This window comes from Lagenorhynchus albirostris, chromosome 16 (genome assembly GCF_949774975.1).
Source record: "Lagenorhynchus albirostris chromosome 16, mLagAlb1.1, whole genome shotgun sequence".
NCBI lineage: Eukaryota > Metazoa > Chordata > Mammalia > Artiodactyla > Delphinidae > Lagenorhynchus > Lagenorhynchus albirostris.
The window spans coordinates 44,732,838-44,751,140 of NC_083110.1; the positions used below are offsets into that span (position 1 = coordinate 44,732,838).

Here is an 18,303-nt window from a genome sequence, read left to right on the forward strand (position 1 = left end):
GAAATATCATTAAAATATAACCCAGATCATGTCATTTTTATGGCTTAGAACCCTCAAAATCTTCCCACTGCACTGAGAACAAAAACCTTATCACAACTCCTTACCACAACCGGCAAAGCCGGCTGCCATCTGGCCTCGCCTATTTTCTCTAGCCTCATCTCACCCTACTATAAACCTTTTTTCTGTTCCTTAAGGACAGAAGACTCATTCCTAGTTTAGGACCTTATGCCTTCTCTTCCCTCTGCCCTGTACACATGGCATCCCATATCTGCATTTCGATCTCAGCTTAAATACCACCTTCCCCAGAGATGTCTTGCCTTAGTAAACCAATACAGTGTGGCCATCTCACTTGATGCCATTTTGATGCTATTTTCCTTAATTCTCATCTGCACTTTCCAATGGAACATATGATTTGGGAGGACAAGGCCCTGAATCCCCAGAGTTTGGAATAATTACTGGCAAGTGGCAGATGCTCCATAAATATTTGTTAAACAAACAAGGCTGTAAAGTTCTTTGTTAAATGCAATGATTATACTGTCTTCTTTTCAAAATAATCTGGGATTCTTTCATTTTCTTGTAGATGTTGTAGGGAAAAAAGCTCATTTATTATGCAAGCAAATTTCCCTTTAATGTTATGTGACATTGGTATTGCTTTTGTTCTTCCAAATTTGCTTCACTCTATCTCATACATAATTTAATCTAATTTCTCATTGTGCTTGTTTATTCAACTTGAGTTGAACACTTTCATGCACTGGTTAGTATATTCATATGTCTACCTCATATTTTGTCTGTTTACTTCATTTGTGTATGTCTTCAAAACAAATGTGTGGGCACTTAATCATGTGTTTCTATTTTCACGCAGCTTTGCTATAGACTGTACTGTGGCTCGTATAACACAAATGAAGGCATCTTCTGATTAGAAAATCTGACATAAAATACTAAAATATTTCTTTGGTCAGAGTTATTTATAGAGCTATGGCTATTGTTTTGCAAAACATAGCAAATGCTTCCACAGCTGTGGAAAAGAAAGAAAATGATTAAAGGATTTCATGGGATTTGATTTTATTTTGGACGGGCTTGATTGGGGCCAGTAAATTTGTACTTTAGTTCATTTTGTGAAAAGAAAAAGAAAAAGGTCATCAGAGAGTTCTTCAGTATACTCAACAAGGAAAGCAAAAAAACAAAAGAACTCGGAAAAGCAGTTTTACATTTAAAGAGGTTGCAAGTACAGTGGTTGACACATTCAGAGAGAAATGCAGCCAGTATTTTTGCTCATGAATCTTTTATACTTGAACATAGGAATCAAATGTGACTTCTGCTTTACTATGTGTTCCCATATAAGATAAGGGAGACCAATAAATCCTAGGAAAGCTCACTGTGGTAAGACTCAAACTAAGAATTTGTGGATATAAACCTTTGAAGTTCTATGGATCATATAATTACTGGTATGTAGTTAGTACCTAGAGACAAAAACGTTTTCAGTATCTTTCCAGTTTCTCTCTGTTATAGCACAACCCCAAAAATTCTTCAGCCTCCTGAGACTAAAATCCATTGATCCCACAGTCACTCACTGGCCCTTGCTCCCCTTCTTGCACAATCGAAATTCCAGGTTCAGTCACTACAATCCTTCCTTCACATGCATCCGCAACTCCCTATTCCCTCTTTCAACCACTCATCTTTTCCTGGCAAAATACCAATCCCGGTTAAATCCCATTCTCTGTCTACTTGGAACTTGAATCCAGGCAAACAAATGGGGCTGAAAAAACATACAAATGGGCTGGTAACCAAGACAGACTTAACGGTTCCGTCACTTTGACTAAACTTTAGACAGCCTTCTTTCTGACACTAGGCTCCTGATTTCCCTTTTCCTGGAGCATTGACTTTAGAAAGTTTTCAACTGTAAATTCTTAATTTGCCTGTTTGAGATGCAAATCTTCTTCCAGGCTGTTGGCACCGGTTGTTTTACAGGTCAGGAATGTCTTTCTCAAGGACCTAGGAGCCATTCCTTAGAAAAGTAATCAAGAAGAAGATAGCGCCTCTCTCTCCCAGTCTCTATGGGTGGATAGAAGCCTAACTTCCAGAAGGGGCAATCAGCAAGCACAGATGAACTAGTCAGTCACATTGACCAACCTCCTCCCTACTGGAGAACCACTGTTAGAAAAGGTAGAGAACGAGATATGAGCAAAGAAAGGGGGGCGTGGGCCACGTGGCAGGAAACCGTACATCTTGTGAACAACAGGGGTCCTGGAGACAAAGGAAGGCGGGAAAAGGCAGGAATCGCCGACATTCGACATTCCGAATGTAACTTTTTGTCCATTATGCCCTCATTACAATAAAATTAACCTTGTAGATAAGAATTTCCCATCATGCACTGACACCATGACATTTCCAATCAAGACTAAATAAGGACAAAAATCCCTCCTCCCCTCGGGAAGGTGGAGCTGGGATGAAAATCAGTGAATACGAGCCCAAACCCCTCCCTCCTCAATGAATATTCTGCCCAATCATTTTCACACCCCATATAACCAGCTTGCCAAAGAAACTCAGGGTGGCTGTTTACCTGAGTCTGCCAGCTCCCCCCTTGAGAGCTTACTATTGCTTAATAAATCCTCACTTTGCTTTCTTGACTTCCATCTCATCTCTGAATTCTTTCTGAGACAAGAACCTACTTTCTGGTAACACCCCTACTGGAGTACTTTTCCACCAGCTCACTCCAGTGCTTAAAAATCCTCCCACCTTTTGGTCCAGCAGAGTGGAGTTTGATCGCTCTCTCCTATCGTACATCTGGAACAAACTCTTTTTGCCTGTTTAACTGAGATTAGGGATTGGTAACATCAAACAGGGCCTGAATGGTAACTGTCATACTGTGTCTTCCTAGTCTATTCCCTCTTCTATTTTTCTCATACCTTCTCCTCTGTCTTCAAACCTCTCAGACCTATACCCCATCCTCATCCTCAGTTGATGACCTTGCTTTCTAGATTACAGAGAAAATAGAAGATAGCAGAACAGGTTTGGCAGAGTGCCAACCACTCCATCAGTCCCCACCCCCATCTGCATATGTGCCCAGATACTCTGCCTTCTCTGTCTCTGTAGGCACTGGGGACCCTATCCCCTTGTGTTCACTCAAGACACTGCTTGTATAAACCTCCTCTCTTTTTCCTGCTTCAATATTTCTTATGCTTTATAGGTTCTGTGAAAAATAAGTAACAGTGACACTTTCACATTCAGGCATACAATTACGTGTGTAAAATATGCTCATATGCTAATAAAGTATGTACCCAACTGCTAATTCCTGTTATAAATTTGCTAATCTGAAGCTTCAGAGTAGCAATTATTACAATCTTGCTTTACACCAACTGAAATGAGATAAATACGCAGTCTCCCATTCTTGGAAGTCAAAGTAACAATATGTTTGCCAGAGCGAAAAGTTTTTCTCCCTCTATAGTTACAATGATTTGCACATTTCTAACTGTGTATAAATGTCGGATATACCGAGCTGCTTTTTATTTGAAGCCAAATATATAGCTCATGTCAGTGCTCAAAAAAATTTAAAAGGGCTCTCTGCAGTTTGTGACTTATTGCACAGCTGTGATGGGCTGAGTCCCATCTCAAAAAGGTCAAGGGCTAAAAACAATTACCTCTTCAAGGACGTCAGCAAGCTTACTGAGTATCTCTTCAGGAAGGCTCTGGAATGTTGGCACACTGAAAAACAAGACAGAGATGATGTTGAAGGCATGCACAGCAACTCATTTTTATAAATAAAACAGCAACGCATCTGAAAGAAAATACAAAAGGATTTCATGACAAAGAAACTGCCAATGAAGATCAAAGTAATAATTTAAGCATAATTTGATGACTAACAGGGAAAAGGCATGATGTACTAGAAAGAATCGGAGATTGGACAGAGCCAAGTTCAAATCCCATTTATATTTCTTTGTGTGACCTTGGATGCCTCAGCTATGATTGAGAGAAACCACTCTCTCCCTTATCAGCCTGCTCTCACCAAATTCCTTCCAATTCCGTCACCATCTCTAGGTCCCGCTACACACACACACACACACACACACACACACACACACACACACACACACACACACACACACACACACACACACACACACACACACACACACACACTTTTCTACAGGCCAACTGCTACCCATTTTTCAGGACTCAGCTGGATTGATGATACATTCAGGCCTGCAAGCATTCATTCAACAACACTGGAAACTTCCTACTCTCCCCAGCCTCTCCCAGCTAGATCAGGTCCTCCTATTTATGATCTCTTTTATCCCTTCCTGCAAGTATAATTAGATAATTAATCAGATATTTGTTACTGGGCATCTTCACTGCTAAAATCAAACTCCACAAAAATAAGAACGGTACTATATCTGTCCTGCTCAGCCCCTGTATTTTCAGTGATTTACTAATAACAACTCAAGAGCATGTGTTGAATAAAGTTATGAAAGCACAGACATACAAATGCTTCCTAGGACAGCTATAGGGATCAGATCATATAGAATGGAGAAAAGAGTCAGACTCATAGTAGACACTGAAATAATGTCTTCTCATCCTCTTATTAGGGAAACTCACTGACCAGCATATGGAAATACTAAATGATGTTGAATACACAAACCAAAGGAACTTATTTTATATGGATAATGCTGATTTTAAAAGGAAAAAAAAAACTCATCAACATAAAATTCTTGAAAATCTACTCCACTGGAAAATCTAACTGGGATGTGGAACCAAATTCTTATTTAATCTTATCTCAATGCTTGAATAGAGAAAAGACTACAAATGAGTGAAAATATGTTTGTATGTATGATATCTGACTTACAGATCGATTGTTCGGTAAACTTGATCTTTAGATAAATTGCCATGGAGCAAAGTTATTTAAATGAGTTAGTTGAGTTGGATGAGACTTGTTTCAGGTTTGTTGCTATAGAAAAACAGTTCTGGCTTGATTAGAATAATGTAATGAAAGAAGCCATAACATAATGTTTGGATATAAGCATGAAAGTTTTACTGTTAATTTGTCACTCTGATTCCCATTACTTAGTGTAAAGCCTATTGATAAAATCCTAAGCTTTTATGTAGAAGTATAATATTTCACCCAGGACCATGTTTCACCAGATTTATTGCTGTGGTCTGAGCCACGTGGGTTTTAATTTCCAGAAGGCAGTCTATTTCAGCAGCTGGATGGAACACATCACAGAAGGAGACAGAAAGATAGAGGAAGCTGTTTCCATGAGCTATGCAGGTAGAAAAATTTAGCCCTTTCTTGTTCTTTTAATGAGGTATATTTCAGTTTCTTCTGAGATACAAGAATAATTAGAATGTTTCTATCCCAGGGAGTATTTATGGAAAACACAAACTACAACTGAGTTTTTCTCATTTTATTATAACTGGTTGCCTTCTTTAGACAGCCCCATTACTTCTATGCTAAGTCTATGTCAAGCCACTCTACAAAACTTTCATTTTCATGAGCTTTCTTATTCATGAGAAAAAAAAAATTAGTATTTGCTTGACCACATAACTCACTAAAGAAAACAAAGACATTAAGTTTTAGGGGGCGCATTTTTTTTTTTTTTTTTTTTTTTTTGCGGTATGCGGGCCTCTCACTGCCGTGGCCTCTCCCGTTGCGGAGCACAGGCTCCGGATGCGCAGGCTCAGCGGCCATGGCTCACGGGCCCAGCCGCTCCGCGGCATGTGGGATCCTCCCGAACCGGGGCACGAACCCGTGTCCCCTGCATCGGCAGGCGGACTCTCAACCACTGCGCCACCAGGGAAGCCCTAGGGGGCACATTTTAATTAATTATCTTTTACAATTTAGTTATTTTTTATTTTTTCAGCTTTACTGAGGTATAACTGACAAAATTATAAGATATTTAAAGTGTACATTGTGAAAAGAGTCCTCCCATCCAGTTAACCTAGTTAATTAACACATCCATCACCTCACATATTTATTCTTCTGTGTATGTTTGAGATCTTTAAGTTCTACTCTTTGCAAATTTCAACTATATAATACAGTGTTATCAACTATAGTTTACAATAGTTTGTAACCCATTTCCCCTATTCCCCAGTCCCTGACAACCACTGTTCTATTCTGTTTCTATGAGTTTAACTTTTTATTTAGATTCCACATGTAAGTGATACCATGCAATATCTGTCTTTCTCTGTCTGGCTTATTTCACTTAGCATAATGCCCTCAAATTCTACCCATGTTGTGCAAAATGCAAATGGGATTTCCTTCTAATATATTATTGCATGTTATACAATAATATTCCATTGTATATATATCATGATCTTTTACAATTTAAAATGCTTCAAAATGTTCAGCAGCATTTATTACCAATAAAAATTAAGGATGATTTTAGAGAAGAAACACTCTAAAGAATTCTTCGTAACAATTTAAGCACTTTCAGATTTAACAAAATGGAAATCAATTAACAGAAAATAAGTGTCTTCACTTCTATAAATTATACTGGAAACAATTTTGTAGCCATCTTTAAAATCTTAAGATCTTTATTTCTCTAAACACTAAATAATTCTCAGAAATTATTACATGAGAGAACTTATCAGTCCACTGATAGCTTGAACACCAAGAATAAAACAATTGAGGATATTCATAAGTTTAAAATTCTACCCATGAAATTTGTTTGAATTTTTCCCAATACATCAAAAGATATTAATTTAAACTTCACTAGTGTGTACATGTGATAACTCAAGATGAAGTTGTCTATGATTTAGAAAACTTAAGGCAAAATAATTATAAGGATGAACTTCCATAAAATGTTTAAACAGTAAAGAGTATTTTCACTTATTGGGGAGGAGCAGGGGGAAGAACTCATAACAATTTACATGCTAATTACAAGTAATTCTTATGGATCTATTAAAACATTTTTGTTCCCTTAGGACTTGCAGTAGGTCTGAAGTTACAAAATGCACTTGACTGTAATATAATAGAGATGATTTAATGTGTGGAGCTTTTCCATTGGATTTTCTGGTTGAATAAAGTAAGGACTTGGAATTTGTCATGACAATAATAGAAGATGAGATTTGAATGCTTTCTATTTTCCAGGCACTGGGCTAAGGCTTTTACAGATAATATATTTTATTTTTAAACAGCTTTATCAAAGAACCATTATTACTATCATCCATTTTACAGCTAAAACAACTGGGATCTTGAGAGTTTGCCTGAGGTCACAACACTCAGTACTGATAAAGAGAGGATAAAAATTTCCATCTGAATGACTATGAAGCTAATTATTTGCTGAGCTACACACTTCACAGAATTATTTAAAAATGCCTCATGTAAGTTTTAAAACCATGCAATATTATTTTAATGATTTAGAAATTAAGCAATAATATTAATATTCTTTGATTCAGTGACTTCATTTATTAACCAACTTCTTGCAATGAAGAATGTCAAATAAATGGAAAGGCTGAAAGAATAGTTCAAGAATCCCCTGTACCCCCATCACCTAGGTTAGCAACTGTTAACATTGTGCCATCTTTGCTTTATTTACCTTCGATCCATCTAATTTTTATATGCATATTGATACATAGATTTGTAGATATTTTTTCATGAAAATCTGAAACTAAGTTGTAGATATCATGAAATTTTACCCCTAATATTTAAGCACACAGATCTAAAAATAAGAAAATATTTTTAAATAAGTAACTATAGCATTATCATAAGAAAAATTCACTCAACTCCATAATATCATCTAATAACTATATTCTATGTCAAATATTACCTATTGTTCAAAAATTTCTTTATTGTCTTTTTCTTTTCAAACCAGGATCCAGTAAAAATCCACATACTGCTTGGGGCTACTCTGCTTCTCTAGTCTCTTATTCCACAACCATCCTCCTACCTTTCCCCCCATTACACTGATTTTTTGAAGAGACAGGGACAACTGTCTTATTGGATGTCCCACATTCTGAATTTGTCTTATAATTTTATTTTTGGTAACCTACCATATGAAAATAACAGCTAACAGAAGAAAGAAAAAAAAAGGAGACTCCCCAGGACCCTTTCAAGAAGAACCCTGAAGTCAAAACAAATAGTCTCAGTTGTAATTTGCCTTTTTTACTCATATTCTTTCACATGTGTACCATACAATAGACTCCTCCAGAGGCTATATGACATCATTACTTTGATAGTTAATGGATGTATGCTTAAATGTTCCTGTGTTTTCTAGAATTTTTTAAGGTAGGAGTAGGTTTATGATAAGCGTGCTGTTTACAGAAATTAATTCAATATTATTGCAATGCTTCTACTGTGCTCTTACTAGTTAGTTCTCAGCTACCTGCTATAATCTCTGTAACCTTATCCAGTAAATTGTCCTTTTGAACTTGTGAAGCTTTTCTTTTCCTTAAGTGGAAAAATTTACAAGTAAATACATTTGGATATCATGTGTTGCAATAATAATTTTGTAGTTTTTCAAAAATATATCTAACTTTAAAAAATTTATCTAAAACTTGTAATTTTGGAATTTCATAATAACTATTAAGAATCTAATAAAAGAAACTTTATTATACTGTCTTATTTTTACAGAGATTAACTTTGAGAGGAGAGATTAAAAGACGTATTCTCAAGCCATAGCTGCCAATTTCTAAATCTAAAGACACCGAAAAACATGAAAAGGACACAACCAAAGAATTTTCTGATTCATGGATGGGATAAATCTAGTCCAAATAAATGTGGAGACACTCTAAATAAGAAAGAAAAATGTGACAAAATCTAACTTTCCTTCAGCATTATAGATGGTAATAATTTACCTTATTGTCCTATACACCAGAACAGTTTAAAAATACTATTATCCAAGTTATGATACCACTTTGCACCCAATCATTCAAAATTTAAAGGAAAGTAAATTGGATTTTTTCATGTAGACATGATGAAGTTATTATTTTTTAATTCTTTTTAAAATTTTATTTATCTTTTTATACAGCACATTCTTATTAGTTATCTATTTTATACATATTAGTGTATATATGTCAACCCCAATCTCCCAATTCATCCCACCACTACAAGCCCCCTGCTGCCACTTTCCGCCCTTGGTGTCTGTACTACTGTCCTCTACATCTGTGTCTCTATTTCTGCCTTGCAAACCAGTTCATCTGTACCATTATTCTAGATTCCACATATATGCATTTATATATGATATTTGTTTTTCTCTTTCTGAACTACTTCACTGTGTAGGACAGTCTCTCGGTCCATCCACGTTTCTACAAATGACCCAATTTCGTTCCTTTTTATGGCTGAGTAATATTCCATTGTATATATGTACCACATCTTCTTTATCCATTCATCTGTCGATGGGCATCTAGGTTGCTTCCATGACCTGGCTATTGTAAATAGTGCTGCAATGAACATTGGGGTGCATGACTTTTTGAATTATTGTTTGCTCTGGGTATATGCCCAGGAGTAGGATTGCTGGGTCATAGGCTAATTCAATTTTTATTTTTTTAAGAAACCTCCATACTGTTCTCCATAGTGGCTGTATCAGTTTACATTCCCACCAACAGTGCAAGAGGGTTCCCTTTTCTCCACACCCTCTCCAGCATTTGTTGTTCGTAGATTTTCCGATGATGCCCATGCTAATTGGTGTGAGATGATACCTCATTGTAGTTTTGATTTGCATTTCTCTAATAATTAGTGATGCTGAGCAGCTTTTCATGTGCCTCTTGGCCATCTGTATGTCTTCTTTGGAGAAATGTCTACTGAGGTCTTCTGCCCATTTTTTGATTGGGTTGTTTGTTTTTTTAATATTGAGCTGCATGAGCTGTTTATATATTTTGGAGATTAATCCTTCGTCCATTGATTCGTTTGGAAATGTTTTCTCCCATTCTGAGGGCTGTCTTTTCACCTTGTTTGTAGTTTCCTTTGCTGTGCCAAAGCTTTTAAGTTTCATTAGGTCCCATTTGTTTATTTTGTTTTTATTTCCATTACTCTAGGAGGTGGATCAAGAAAGATCTTCCTGTGATTTATGTCAAAAAGTGTTCTGCCTATGTTTTCCTCTAAGAGTTTTATTGTGTCCAGTCTTATATTTAGCTGTCTAATCCATTTTGAGTTTATTTTTGTGTATGGTATTAGGGAATGTTCTAATTTCATTCTTTTACATGTAGCTGTCCAGTTTTCCCAGCACCACTTATTGAAGACACTGTCTTTTCTCCACTGTATATCCTTGCCTCCTTTGTAATAGATTAGTTGACCATAGGTGCATGGGTTTATCTCTGGCTCTCTATCCTGTTCTTTTGATCTATACTTCTGTTTTTGTGCCAGTACCATATTGTCTTGATAATTATAGCTTTGTAGTATAGTCTGAAGTCAGGGAGTCTGATTCCTCCAGCTCCGTTTTTTTTCCCTCAAGGCTGCTTTGGCTATTCAGGGTCTTTTGTGTTTCCATACAAATTTTAAGGTTCTTTATTCTAGTTCTGTAAAAAATGCCACTGGTAATTTGATAGGGATTGCATTGAATCTGTAGATTGCTTTGGGCAGTATACTCATTTTCACAATACTGATTCTTCCAATCCAAGAACATGGTATCTCTCTCCATCTGTTTGTGTCATCTTTGATTCCTTTCATCAGTGACTTACAGTTTTCAGAGTATAGGCCTTTCACCTTCTTAGGTAGGTTTATTCCTAGATATTTTATACTTTTTGTTGCAATGGTGAATGGGATTGTTTCCTTAATTTCTCTTTCTGATCTTTCATAGTTAGTGTGTAGGAATGCAAGAGATTTCTGTGTTTCTGGTGGCATCTTTAGGATTCTCTATGTATAGTATCATGTCACCTGCAAACACTGACAATTTTACTTCTTTTTCAATTTGTATTCCTTTTATTTCTTTTTCTTCTCTGATTGCCATGGCTAGGACTTCCAAAACTACGTTGAATAACAGTGGCAAGAGTGGACATCCTTGTCTTGTTCCTGATCTTAGAGGAAATGCTTTCTGTTTTTCACCATTGAGAATGATGTTTGCTCTGGGTTTGTCATACATGGCCTTTATTATGTTGAGAAAGGTTCCCACTATGCCCACTTTCTGGACAGTTTTTATCATAAATGGGCATTGAATTTTGTCAAAAGCTTTTTCTGCATCTATTGAGATGATCATATGGTTTTTCTTCTTCAATTTGTTAATATGGTATATCACATTGATTTGCGTATATTGAAGAATCCTTGCATCCCTGGGATAAATCCCACTTGATCATGGTGTATGATCCTTCTAAGGTGTTGTTTGATTCTGTTTGCTGGTATTTTGTTGAGGATTTGTGCGTCTATATTCATCAGTGATAGTGGCCTGTAACTTTCTTGTTTTGTACTATCTTTGTCTGATTTTGGTATCAAGGTGATGGTGGCTCATAGAATGAGTTTGGGAGTGTTCCTTCCTCTGCAATATTTTGGAAGAGTTTGAGAAGGATGGGTGTTAGCTCTCCTCTAAATGTTTGATAGATTTCACCTGTGAAGCCATCTGTCCTGGATTTTTGTTTGTTGGAAGAATTTTAATCACAGTGTCAATTTTGTTACTTGTGATTTGTCTGTTCATATTTTCTGTTTCTTCCTGGTTCAGTCTTGGAAGTTTATACCTTTCTAAGAATTAATCCATTTCTTCCAAGTTGTCCATTTTATTGGCTTGTAGTAGTCTCTTAGGATGCTTTGCATTTCTGCAGTGTCTGTTGTAACTTCTCCTTTTTCATTTCTAATTTTAGTGATTTGAGTCCTCTCCCTCTTTTTCTGATGAGTCTGGCTAAAGATTTAAAAATTTTGTTTATCTTCTCAAAGAACCAGCTCTTAGCTTTATTCATCTTTGCTATTGTTTTCTTTGTTTCTATTGCATTTATTTCTGCTCTGATCTTATGATTTCTTTCCTTCTACTAAGTTTGGGTTTTGTTTGTTCTTCTTTCTTTAGTTCCTTTATGTGTAAGGTTAGACTGTTTGAGATTGTTCTTGTTTCTTGAGGTAGGCTTGTATAGCTATAAACTTCCCTCTTAGAACTGCTTTTGATGCATGCCATAGGTTTTGGATTGTTGTGTTTTCATTGTCATTTGTCTCCAGGTATTTTTTGATTTTCTCTGATTTCTTCAGTGATCTCTTGGTATTTAGTAATGTATTGTTCAGCTTCCGTGTGTTTGTGTTTGTTACTTTTTTTCCCCTATAATTGATTTATAATCTCAGAGCATTGTGGCCAGAAAAGACTCTTGATATGATTGCAATTTTCTTAAATTCACCAAGGCTTCATTTGTGACCCAAGATGTGATCTGTCCTGGAGAATGTTCCGTGTGCCCTTGAGAAGAAAGTGTAATCTGCTCTCTTTGGATGGAATGTCCTATAAATATCAGTTAAATCTATCTGGTCTACTGTGTCATTTAAAGCTTGTGTTTCCTTATTAATTTTCAGTCTGGATCATCTGTCCATTGATGTAAGTGAGGTGTTAAAGTCCCCCATTATTATTGTGTTACTGCCGATTTCCTCTTTTATAGCTGTTAGCAGTTGCCTTATGTATTGAGGTGTTCCTATGTTGGGTGCATATATATTTATAACCGTTATATCTTTGTCTTGGATTGATCCCTTGATCATTATATGTAGTGGCCTTCTTTGTCTCTTGTAATAGTCTTTATTTTAAAGTCTATTTTGTTTGATATGAGAATTGCTACTCCAGCTTTCTTTTGATTTCCATTTGCATGGAATATCTTTTTCCATCCCCTCACTTTCAGTCTGTATGTGTCCCGAGGTCTGAAGTGGGTCTCTTGTAGACAGCATATATATGGGTCTTGTTTTTGTATCCATTCAGCCAGCCTGTGTCTTTTGGTTGGAGCATTTAATCCATTCACGTTTAAGGCAATTATCGATATGTATGTTCCTATTACCATTTTCTTAATTGTTATAGGTTTCTTTTTGTAGGTCCTTTTCTTCTCGTGTTTCCTACTTAGAGAAGTTCCTTTAGCATTTGTTGTAGAGCTGGTTTGGTGGTGCTGAATTATCTTAGCTTTTGCTTGTCTGTAAAGCTTTTGATTTCTCCATTGAATCTGAAGAGATCCTTGCCGGGTAGAGTAATCTTGGTTGTAGGTTCTTCCCTTTCATCACTTTAAATATATCATGCCACTCCCTTCTGGCTTGTAGAGTTTCTGAGGAAATCAGCTATTATACTTATGGGAGCTCCCTTGTATGTTATCTGTTGCTTTTCCCTTGCTGTTTTCAATAATTTTTCTTTGTCTTTAATTTTTGTCAATTTGATTACTATGTGTCTCAGTGTGTTTCTCCTTGGGTTTATCCTGCATGGTACTCTCTGCACTTCCTGGACTTGGGTGGCTCTTTCCTTTCCCATGTTAGGGAATTTTCGACTATAATCTCTTCAAATATTTTCTCGGGTCCCTTTTCTCTCTCTTCTCCTTCTGAGACCCCTATAATGTGAATGTTGTCCCAGAGGTCTCTGAGGTTGTCTTCATTTCTTTTTATTCTTTTTTCTTTACTCTGTCCACAGCAGTGAACTCCACTATTTTGTCTTCCAGGTCACTTATCTGTTCTTCTGCCTCAGTTATTCTGCTATTGATTCCTTCTAGTGTAGTTTTCATTTCAGTTATTGTATTGTTCATCTCTGTTTGTTTGTTCTTTAATTCTTCTAGGTGTTTGTTCTTTAATTCTTCTAGGTCTTTGTTAAACATTTCTTGCATCTTCTCTATCTTTGCCTCCATTCTTTTTCCGAGGTCCTGGATCATCTTCACTATCATTATTCTGAATTCCTCTTCTGGGAGGTTGCCTATCTCCACTTCATTTAGTTGTTTTTCTGGGGTTTTATCTTGTTCCTTCATCTGGTACAAAGACCTCTGCCTTTTCATTTTGTCTATCTTTCTGTGAATGTGGTTTTCCTTCCACAGGCTGCAGAATTGTAGTGCTTCTGCTGTCTGCCCTCTAGACATGATGAAGTTTTTAAAAGCCCAAAATTGTTTTGTACATCTTTTCAAAGTAGCAATGAAAAGTAAGTGAAGCATCTGACAGAGTTACCATATTGCATTGACTAGGGAAGCCACACAATAGGTGAAAAAAAAAAAGCCTTGTAGAGCTGACTTTGCTGACTGCCTGCTGGAGAAGTCAGTTAAAGAAATCATTTCACTGCCTCTTTCCAAAGATACAGTACCTTGCCAAATTAATGACTTTGCTGCAGACACAAAGATGGGTGAAAATCTTGTCCACAGAATTGTACTTCTGCCTTACAAATGGATTAATCTACAGTCATGGCGGGACTTGCTATTTGGCTTGTATTCATCCGGTAGCAGAATCAACCAATCATCAAAAAAGACAAGATTGTATATGAATGCTTGGCAACAAACACAAATGTTACTGAGCTATTTGGTATGGAATTAACTTTTCAAATCTAGGTTTATCATGGAACGACTATGTTGTACTGATGGTGTAAAAGGAACGGTGGCCCCTCTACATAAATTAAGGCAGTAACAATAAAGTATACTAGCTGTCATTATATTCTTACCAAAATTTCACAGTAAAATTCCAGTTTTACTTTAAAATATTTTGATGAAACACTAAGTTACTAACTGTAGTAAATTTTAACCCTTGACTACACATCTTTTTGATATCATGTGTGACAAATGGCAAGCACACATAAAGCACTTCTGCTGCTTCCTGAAGTACAAGGTTTTCTCAAGGAAAATCACTCATAATTGTTGGAGTTGCAAGCCGAATAAGTCACTTTTTTCATGGAACATCATTTTTTACTTGGCAATAACCACAAACTGCGGTTATTCGGACTTGAGTATCTGGCAGATAACTTTTCGAAAAAGAACAAAGTGAGCCTGACACTTTAAGGGAAACAACAGACAGCATTTGTTGCCAATGATAAAATTCAAATTTTCAAATGCAAGTTAAAATTTCAGAAAACTTTTATCTGCCACTGTGGGCTTAACAGCTTTTTAATAATTGAAGACTTTCTGATGAGATCATTGGCAAATGCTGATATTAACAAATGTGATTCTTTTGATATTGTAAATTTTGTAATTTCTACACCAGTATTTTCCAGATGACTAATGCATGATGTTACAAGATCATGCAGGGGAAAGATCTATTTGAAGTACAAGATCAATCAATGGATCTTAATGTAATCAAGTAAGAAAAGTTCATTGATATGGTTTCAGATTCCACACTGCAACTAACCTGTAATAAACTACCCTTTGTTGGGTTTTGGTGTAGTGTCAAATAAGAATGTCCACAATTATCTGAAAAGGCCATTAACATACTCTTCCCCTTTTTCTGCTCCATATTTTTATGAGGTTGATTTTTTCACATACTTCAACAAAAACAACAGAAATTCAACAGATTGAATAATATTGAAGCAGATATGAGAATCTGCTGTCTTCTTCTAAGCTAGATATTGACAGATTTGCAAAAATGTAAACTCAAGTTTCTCTTTTCACTAAGTTTTTTGGTTTGTTTTGCAAAATAGTTATTTTCATTAAAAATAGCTTAACATGTAAACAAAAATAGCTTAACATGTATTTTTTTGCCACTTTTTTTTAACACTACATTGGAGGAGAATGAGGCTGAGGGCCTCAAAGGTATAGAGTTGAACCCACATTTCCCATAGAACTGTGGAACGTCTATGAATGGGCATGTGATAAGATGCCAAGAACAAAAAACAATGCAGAGGTATTTACAACGCAATACAAAGCTCAGTTACAAATATGTGTCCTGGTATTCACCTCTCTTAATGGAGGAAGAAATTACAGTGAAAAAGAAAAAGTGCCATGCTGAATAAGGAGACAAATCAACAAACAAAAACTTATAATACTGTGAATGCAAGACTTTGAAGACAAGTGCTTAGGTACAACCCACAAGATAAAATCAGTTATTTGCTAGGACTGCCATGAATCTACACACATTTTTTTAATTGATTAATTTTTTTCACTACATCATACAAGAGTATATTTAGTGTTGTAAGAAACTGCCTGTCTCCACAGTGCTGTATCTAATTTATGTATATTTTGATGTTTTTTTAATGACTTAGTAAATAAGTATTTTAAAATATACTCATTTTTAACTCTTAATACAGTCAACATCAATTAAAAAAACCCACATGAGATTTGGAAAGAGTAGAATTAACAGAGGTGGTGAGAAGTGGTTGAGTTCTGCTATATTTTGGGAGTAGAAGCAGCATTTCCTGGAAGACTAAATGCGGGATGAGAGAGAAAGAGGGGAGACAAGCATGACTCTTTACAGTTGGACGGAATCTATAAAAATCAGTTCAAGTGTTTTTTATATTGAAAGTTTTTTTTAACCTATGTAGTTGAAAAGGGTTTGATTTTATCAGAAGGTCTTAGTTTTTAAATATAACCAGAGAGCATCAGATGTAGCCCCATATTTATAAGATATCTCTTGAACAAACATAAGTCTGGAAATAGCTCAGCAATGTCCTCAACCTAGAGCAGAACATACAGAGTTATATTAATTATCTTTGGGTAGCATTTGGAAAACAGTTGCCTTTTTATTGTCATGAGAAATCAGCCTTGTACCCACAGTTTAATGCCAAAAATATTGACACGTATTGTTCATTTAAGGCTTCCTACAGTTCATGCCAATTGAATAAAAGCAGAAGTATCTGGCTTACCAAAGAAATCAATTTCTATTGATAAGAATTAAACTAGGGGTCCTTCATAATCTTACAACTATCTAATCTTTCCCCTTAGTGAGCTCAGCAAAAGATTTTCTGCCCTCAACATACTTTTATCCCTTTATTGAATCGTTTGGCACTGATCTTGGTTCATTCTGTTATGCAAGTCTTAAAACTGGTCTTCTTTCCCCACCCCCTTCCTTGTGTCCCACCCCAATATACTTTACACGTCACTGTCAGATTCATTTTCTATCAGCAACATTTAGCCCTTATCACAATGGCTCCAACCCTTAAACAGCTGCCTATTATCTTTCACCAGATTCTAAGAATTAGAAGAATCATCTTTCTTGCGTGTGAAAATACTTTAGGTAAAACAAATCATTATGGAGACATGAGGTATAATTTTACTATCTATATGATAAAATATAAAGTCCTTATCCAGGAAGACTTTATAGTGATTAAGCATATGAACTTTAGAATGAAAGGGAACAGGTTGAATTAGGCTCTGCTACTAATTATCAGCTGTGCTTTTGGCAAGTAAGCTAACTTCACTAGGTCTCAGCCTCCTTTGCTTTCAAAAGGGGACGATACCACCTGCCACATAGGGTTTTGGCAGAAATAAGCTAAACAGTAGACATGAAAGAAGGTGCCTGGCACATAGGTAACATTCAATAAACATTTGCAGCCACCACAATAATATGTATTTTTTTCTTGTTCTAAATGTTATTATTAATCCCCTTTAATAATTAAAACAAACTTTCTAATGCATCAGAAATGAATCTTAGTGAAGACTCAAGAGTGACAGAAATATCCATTTCTTCATTTTTTTTAAAGGAAATTATATTTGATTTGGAGTATCAACCCTTAGTTTTCAGTGAGATATTTAATCACATTCATTGTTTAGCTCTTCTTCAAGGTCATACCTGAACCCAGGGGTCATATCATGCCTAGAAGGTGGGAAATAAAGTCTCTAACCTCTCTGCTATTAAGGTCACAAAGAACCGTTGAAGTCCAATGTCTCTCTGGTTTTTTGCCCACAGAGGAGGAAGGGAGCCTTTGGTCAAGCTGGGAACTCTGGTGCTTCCCCTCAGCCTCCTTAGGCACGTCCATGCTGAGAAACCCACTCTTGGAAAAATATATCCAAGATCCTCCTCTTTCTCTTTTGACTCCAGAAATTCTTTGTAATCTCTTTATATGAAGTTAGAATTTAAAAATAGATAGGAAGTATCTTATCTTCTGGAAGATTCTAGGACTGAGCAAAAAATCAAATCAAAAATGCAAAGAGTGGTGGCACAGTGGTTAAGAATCGCCTGCCAATGCAGGGACATGGGTTTGACCCCTGGTCCGGGAAGATCCTGCAGAGCAACTAAGCCCGTGCGCCACAACTACTGAGCCTGTGCTCTAGAGCCCGTGAGCCACAACTACTGAGCCCATGTGCCACAACTACTGAAGCCTGTGCACCTAGAGCCTGTGCTCCACAACAAGAGAAGCCACTGCAATGAGAAGCCCATGCACCGCAACGAGGAGTAGCCCCAGCTCACCACAACTAGAGAAAGCCCGCATGCAGCGACGAAGACCCACCGCAGCCAAAAAGTAAATAATAAAACAAAAACTGCAAAGAGTCTATGAACCTGCCTGGAAAAGGGATAATATACGTGGAAATATTTCAATA

At 36.4% G+C, this 18,303-nt stretch overlaps 1 protein-coding gene across 1 annotated transcript in view; it reads right to left on the reverse strand.

The window, feature by feature from the left end:
- The window catches only part of PRKG1 (protein kinase cGMP-dependent 1), a 1,109,707-nt gene that overhangs the window by 316,341 nt on the left and 775,063 nt on the right, over nt 1-18,303 (reverse strand). The window contains exon 5 of the mRNA XM_060125518.1: nt 3,639-3,702. Within this exon, the coding sequence (XP_059981501.1) occupies nt 3,639-3,702 (64 nt within the window). The remainder of the gene's footprint in view (nt 1-3,638; nt 3,703-18,303) is intronic.